We start from the raw sequence: 7500 nt of genomic DNA, 5'->3' as shown, positions 1-7500 counted from the left end.
AAAATGCAGTTTACAGTAAAATTTACATTTCTTTTTTTACAGTAAATAAAAAAATAAATACAGTTTACAGTAAAATTTACATTTCTTTTTTTACTGTAAATAAAAAAATAAATGCAGTTTACAGTAAAATTTACATTTCTTTTTTTACTGTAAATAAAAAAATAAATGCAGTTTACAGTAAAATTTACATTTCTTTTTTTACTGTAAATAAAAAAAATAAATGCAGTTTACAGTAAAATTTACATTTCTTTTTTTACAGTAAATAAAAAAATAAATGCAGTTTACAGTAAAATTTACATTTCTTTTTTTACTGTAAATAAAAAAAATAAATGCAGTTTACAGTAAAATTTACATTTCTTTTTTTACTGTAAATAAAAAAATAAATGCAGTTTACAGTAAAATTTACATTTCTTTTTTTACTGTAAATAAAAAAATAAATGCAGTTTACAGTAAAATTTACATTTCTTTTTTTACAGTAAATAAAAAAATAAATGCAGTTTACAGTAAAATTTACATTTCTTTTTTTAATGTAAATAAAAAAATAAATGCAGTTTACAGTAAAATTTACATTTCTTTTTTTTACTGTAAATAAAAAAATAAATGCAGTTTACAGTAAAATTTACATTTCTTTTTTTACTGTAAATAAAAAAAAAAGCAGTTTACAGTAAAATTTACATTTCTTTTTTTACTGTAAATAAAAAAATAAATGCAGTTTACAGTAAAATTTACATTTCTTTTTTTACTGTAAATTAAAAAAAAATGCAGTTTACAGTAAAATTTACATTTCTTTTTTTACTGTAAATAAAAAAATAAATGCAATTTACAGTAAAATTTACTTTTTTTTTAACTGTAAATAAAAAAATAAATGCAGTTTACAGTAAAATTTACATTTCTTTTTTTACTGTAAATAAAAAAATAAATGCAGTTTACAGTAAAATTACATTTCTTTTTTTTACTGTAAATAAAAAAATAAATGCAGTTTACAGTAAAATTTACATTTCTTTTTTTACTGTAAATAAAAAAAACTGCAATGTTATAGTACAATTTTGGCACTTGAGCTGCCAGTTTATTTGTTTTTTTGTGTGTTTTTTTTTAACCGCAAATCAACAAGTGTATATTTTGGGGTGTATTACTGTAAATGCCAAAACAACACCACAGTTTATTACAGTTTAAAAAAAGTACAGGTTTTTTTTTATTCAGAGAAAAATGCTGTAAAAAGCACAATAAATGTCACAATTTGACCATGAAATCTATTGCTACTTTTACATAACTTGCTTTGAAATCATTATTATTAGTATTTATTTATATTTTAATTTTTTTAATTTTATTTGAATGTTTGATCATATATTTTTGCACAATTAAACATTATTTCAGTTAATGTGATTACATGAAGTACATATATTTATTTTCTCCCAAAATAGAACTAAAGAATACATTTAGTAATAAAAGTTACAGTACTTTATTGATATTTAATATTTCCAGGGCCAAATAAAAGGAAGTGGGGGGCCACATCTGACCCCCAGGGGCCACATCTGGCCCCCCGGGGCCTTGACTTTGACACCTGTGAGTTAACTGGTTGGTTGGCGAGTTATTTGGTTAGTTAGGAAGTCCATTGGTTGTTCAGTCAGTTTGTTTCTTACCAAGTAGTGATGGGTAGATGTGGCCTCAGTGAGCGTATGGCACACTCACTACCTGCACTGTGTTAGTCTTTCATAATAAAAGTCCCTACATTTGACCTGCAAATAAAACAGTTTGTTTATTAAGATCCCATTATTATTTATTTTATTTTTTTAAACCTTTAATATATATTATATATTTGATACATGTACAGTAACATGTACAGTATTAAGGCAAAAGGCGAATACACACGCATGTTCACACATGACAATAAAATAAAACACATTAAATACACACAATAGTTATGCTAATGTGGGATTACACTATGGTAAATGGTCTCTATTTATATAGCACTTTACTATATCTGGAATGATACCCAAAGCACTAAAATGCAGTTTACAGTAAAATTTACATTTCTTTTTTTACTGTAAATAAAAACATAAATGCAGTTTACAGTAAAATTTACATTCCTTTTTTTACTGTAAATAAAAAAATAAATACAGTTTACAGTAAAATTTACATTTCTTTTTTTACTGTAAATAAAAAAAAATGCAGTTTACAGTAAAATTTACATTTCTTTTTTTTACTGTAAATAAAAAAATAAATGCAGTTTACAGTAAAATTTACATTTCTTTTTTTACTGTAAATAAAAAAAATAAATGCAGTTTACAGTAAAATTTACATTTCTTTTTTTACTGTAAATAAAAAAATAAATGCAATTTACAGTAAAATTTACTTTTTTTTTTACTGTAAATAAAAAAATTAATGCAGTTTACAGTAAAATTTACATTTCTTTTTTTACTGTAAATAAAAAAATAAATGCAGTTTACAGTAAAATTTACATTTCTTTTTTTACTGTAAATAAAAAAAATAAATGCAGTTTACAGTAAAATTTACATTTCTTTTTTACTGTAAATAAAAAAATGCAGTTTACAGTAAAATTTACATTTCTTTTTTTTACTGTAAATAAAAAAATAAATGCAGTTTACAGTCAAATTTACATTTCTTTTTTTACTGTAAATAAAAAAATAAATGCAGTTTACAGTAAAATTTACATTTCTTTTTTTACTGTAAATAAAAAAATAAATGCAGTTTACAGTAAAATTTACATTTCTTTTTTTACTGTAAATAAAAAAATAAATGCAATTTACAGTAAAATTTACTTTTGTTTTACTGTAAATAAAAAAAAATGCAGTTTACAGTAAAATTTACATTTCTTTTTTTTACTGTAAATAAAAAAATAAATGCAGTTTACAGTAAAATTTACATTTCTTTTTTACAGTAAATAAAAAAATAAATGCAGTTTACAGTAAAATTTACATTTCTTTTTTTACTGTAAATAAAAAAATAAATGCAGTTTACAGTAAAATTTACATTTCTTTTTTTACTGTAAATTAAAAAAAATGCAGTTTACAGTAAAATTTACATTTCTTTTTTTACTGTAAATAAAAAAATAAATGCAGTTTACAGTAAAATTTACATTTCTTTTTTTACTGTAAATAAAAAAATAAATGCAGTTTACAGTAAAATTTACATTTCTTTTTTTTACTGTAAATAAAAAATAAATGCAGTTTACAGTAAAATTTACATTTCTTTTTTTACTGTAAAAAAAAAAAAAAAATGCAGTTTACAGTAAAATTTACATTTCTTTTTTTACTGTAAATAAAAAAATAAATGCAGTTTACAGTAAAATTTACATTTCTTTTTTTTACTGTAAATAAAAAAATAAATGCAGTTTACAGTAAAATTTACATTTCTTTTTTTTACTGTAAATAAAAAAAACTGCAATGTTATAGTACAATTTTGGCACCTGAGCTGCCAGTTTACTTGGTTTTTTTTGTGTTTTTTTTTAACCGCAAATCAACAAGTGTATATTTTTGGGTGTATTACTGTAAATGCCAAAACAACACCACAATTTATTACAGTTAAAAAAAAGTACAGTTTTTTTTTTATTCAGAGAAAAATGCTGTAAAAAGCACAATAAATGTCACAATTTGACCATGAAATCTATTGCTACTTTTACATAACTTGCTTTTTATTATTATTTATTATTATTAGTAGTAGTATTTATTTCTATTTGAAAAAATGGTTTGAATATTTGATCATATATTTTTGCACATTTAGACAATATTTCAGTTAATGTGATTACATGAAGTACATATATTTATTTTCTCCCAAAATAGAACTAAAGAATACATTTAGTAATAAAAGTTACAGTACTTTATTGATATTTAATATTTCCAGGGCCAAATAAAATGAAGTGTGGGGCCACATCTGGCCCCCCGGGGCCTTGACTTTGACACCTGTGAGTTAACTGGTTGGTTGGCGAGTTATTTGGTTAGTTAGGAAGTCCATTGGTTGTTCAGTCAGTTTGTTTCTTACCAAGTAGTGATAAGTAGATGTGGCCTCAGTGAGTGTATGGCACACTCACTACCTGTACTGTGTTAGTCTTTCATAATAAAAGTCCCTACATTTGACCTGCAAATAAAACAGTTTGTTTATTAAGATCCCATTATTATTTATTTTATTTTTTTAAACCTTTAATATATATTATATATTTGATACATGTACAGTAACGTGTACAGTATTAAGGCAAAAGGGGAATACACACGCATGTTCACACATGACAATAACACCACGTTCAAAATAAAACACACAATAGTTATGCTAATGTGGGATTACACTATGGTAAATGGTCTCTATTTATATAGCACTTTACTATACCTGGAATGATACCCAAAGCACTTTACATTAGATGTCACACACACACACACACACACACACACACACACACACACACACACACACACACACACACACGTTTAATGACAGTGCTCAGGTATTTGGTTGGTCTGTTAGTTGTGTAGTCAGTTGGTCAGGTGGTCAACTAGTTGTTTAATTAGAATGCTCAGGTAATTGTTGGTCTGTTAGTTGTGTAGTCAGTTGGTCAGGTGGTCAACTAGTTGTTTAATTAGAGTGTTCAGGTAATTGTTGGTCTGTTAGTTGTGTAGTCAGTCGGTCAACTAGTTGTTTAATTAGAGTGCTCAGGTAATTGTTGGTCTGTTAGTTGTGTAGTCAGTCGGTCAACTAGTTGTTTAATTGGAGTGCTCAGGTAATTGTTGGTCTGTTAGTTGTGTAGTCAGTTGGTCAGGTGGTCAACTAGTTGTTTAATTTTAGAGTGATCAGGTAATTGTTGGTCTGTTAGTTGTGTAGTCAGTCGGTCAACTAGTTGTTTAATTAGAGTGCTCAGGTAATTGTTGGTCTGTTAGTTGTGTAGTCAGTCGGTCAACTAGTTGTTTAATTAGAGTGCTCAGGTAATTGTTGGTCTGTTAGTTGTGTAGTCAGTCGGTCAACTAGTTGTTTAATTTTAGAGTGCTCAGGTAATTGTCGGTCTGTTAGTTGTGTAGTCAGTCGGTCAACTAGTTGTTTAATTAGAGTGCTCAGGTAATTGTTGGTCTGTTAGTTGTGTAGTCAGTCGGTCAGGTGGTCAACTAGTTGTTTAATTAGAGTGCTCAGGTAATTGTTGGTCTGTTAGTTGTGTAGTCAGTCGGTCAACTAGTTGTTTAATTTTAGAGTGCTCAGGTAATTGTCGGTCTGTTAGTTGTGTAGTCAGTCGGTCAACTAGTTGTTTAATTGGAGTGCTCAGTTAATTGTTGGTCTGTTAGTTGTGTAGTCAGTCGGTCAACTAGTTGTTTAATTAGAGTGCTCAGGTAATTGTTGGTCTGTTAGTTGTGTATTCAGTTGGTCAGGTGGTCAACTAGTTGTTTAATTAGAATGCTCAGATAATTGTTGGTCTGTTAGTTGTGTAGTCAGTTGGTCAACTAGTTGTTTAATTAGAGTGCTCAGGTAATTGTTGGTCTGTTAGTTGTGTAGTCAGTCGGTCAACTAGTTGTTTAATTAGAGTGCTCAGGTAATTGTTGGTCTGTTCGTTGTGTAGTCAGTCGGTCAACTAGTTGTTTAATTAGAGTGCTCAGGTAATTGTTGGTCTGTTAGTTGTGTAGTCAGTTGGTCAACTAGTTGTTTAATTAGAGTGCTCAGGTAATTGTTGGTTTGTTAGTTGTGTAGTCAGTTGGTCAACTAGTTGTTTAATTAGAGTGCTCAGGTAATTGTTGGTCTGTTAGTTGTGTAGTCAGTTGGTCAGGTGGTCAACTAGTTGGTTAATTAGAGTGCTCAGGTAATTGTTGGTCTGTTAGTTGTGTAGTCAGTCGGTCAACTAGTTGTTTAATTAGAGTGCTCAGGTAATTGTTGGTCTGTTAGTTGTGTAGTCAGTCGGTCAACTAGTTGTTTAATTAGAGTGCTCAGGTAATTGTTGGTCTGTTAGTTGTGTAGTCAGTTGGTCAGGTGGTCAACTAATTGGTTAATTAGAGTGCTCAGCTACTTGGTTGGTGTGTTAGTTGTGCAGTCAGTCGGTCAAGTGGTCAGTTAGTTGTTTAATTAGAGTGCTAAGGTAATTGTTGGTGTGTTAGTTGTGTAGTCAGTCGGTCAACTAGTTGTTTAATTAGAGTGCTCAGGTAATTGTTGGTCTGCTAGTTGTGTAGTCAGTTGGTCAGGTGGTCAACTAGTTGGTTAATTAGAGTGCTCAGCTACTTGGTTGGTGTGTTAGTTGTGTAGTCAGTCGGTCAAGTGGTCAGTTAGTTGTTTATTTAGAGTCCTCAGGTAATTGTTGGTTTGTTAGTTGTGTAGTCAGTTGGTCAACTAGTTGTTTAATTAGAGTGCTCAGGTAATTGTTGGTCTGTTAGTTGTGTAGTCAGTTGGTCAGGTGGTCAACTAGTTGGTTAATTAGAGTGCTCAGGTAACTGTTGGTCTGTTAGTTGTGTAGTCAGTCGGTCAACTAGTTGCTTCATTAAAATGCTCAGGTAATTGTTGGTGTGTTAGTTGTGTAGTCAGTTGGTCAGGTGGTCAACTAGTTGTTTAATTAGAATGCTCAGGTAACTGTTGGTCTGTTAGTTGTGTAGTCAGTCGGTCAACTAGTTGCTTCATTAAAATGCTCAGGTAATTGTTGGTGTGTTAGTTGTGTAGTCAGTTGGTCAGGTGGTCAACTAGTTGTTTAATTAGAATGCTCAGGTAATTGTTGGTCTGTTAGTTGTGTAGTCAGTCGGTCAACTAGTTGTTTAATTAGAGTGCTCAGGTAATTGTTGGTCTGTTAGTTGTGTAGTCAGTTGGTCAGGTGGTCAACTAGTTGTTTAATTTTAGAGTGCTCAGGTAATTGGTTGGTCTGTTAGTTGTGGCGGTCAACTAGTTTGTCAATAGGATTGTTTGTGAGTTGATTTCCCGAGGGTGTATTTGAATCCACATTCATTAGTATACTTCTGCTATTTCACCAACGTAGTCCAGTCTTAGTTTCAACTCTGCTTGTGTCTCAGGAACCTACTACACTGGACAACCAGGACCCCCTGGACCTGCTGGGCCTGCTGGCCTGAAAGGATCCACAGGTGACCACCAGCACTCCTGAGTCCTAAACCATTACGACCCATTAGAAACTCTTCCAGTAACTTTGAAATCCTGTTTTATTAGGTTCTCCTGGACCGAGAGGTTTCCAAGGTGACCACTTCACTTTTATGCCAACATGCTTTATAGTTTTGTGGCGTTGTTGACCAGTTTTGATCTTCATGTGAACCAGGAGAGCCCGGTTTGCCAGGAAGACCAGGAAGCTTGGAGAGAGGTCAGTTTGGGAACGTTGTCACATACTGGAAGGCGAGGACTAACGCTTGAGTTTCCTGGCAGTGTCGACGTATAACGGAGAACACAGCGTACAAGGACCTCCTGGACCACCAGGGCCTCCTGGACTGCCAGGTCAACAAGGGCTCAAAGGTAAAAACCAGTGAGAAAAGAAATTCTGCCTTCAACAGGAGACAAGATCTGAAGGTTTGTTGTTTTTGCTTC

At 30.7% G+C, this 7500-nt stretch overlaps 1 protein-coding gene across 4 annotated transcripts in view; it reads left to right on the top strand.

Annotated features, from left to right (window-relative positions):
• col17a1b (collagen, type XVII, alpha 1b) overlaps window positions 1-7500 on the top strand; it is a 106797-nt gene that overhangs the window by 91843 nt on the left and 7454 nt on the right. For all 4 annotated transcript variants that reach the window (XM_061968357.1, XM_061968367.1, XM_061968348.1 and 1 more), the window contains 4 exons: window positions 6981-7049; window positions 7132-7158; window positions 7238-7279; window positions 7342-7428. In XM_061968357.1, coding sequence (XP_061824341.1) covers window positions 6981-7049; window positions 7132-7158; window positions 7238-7279; window positions 7342-7428 — 225 coding nt within the window. The remainder of the gene's footprint in view (window positions 1-6980; window positions 7050-7131; window positions 7159-7237; window positions 7280-7341; window positions 7429-7500) is intronic.

Source organism: Nerophis lumbriciformis, linkage group LG02, assembly GCF_033978685.3.
Source record: "Nerophis lumbriciformis linkage group LG02, RoL_Nlum_v2.1, whole genome shotgun sequence".
NCBI lineage: Eukaryota > Metazoa > Chordata > Actinopteri > Syngnathiformes > Syngnathidae > Nerophis > Nerophis lumbriciformis.
This window is presented reverse-complemented; position numbering and strand designations above follow the sequence as displayed.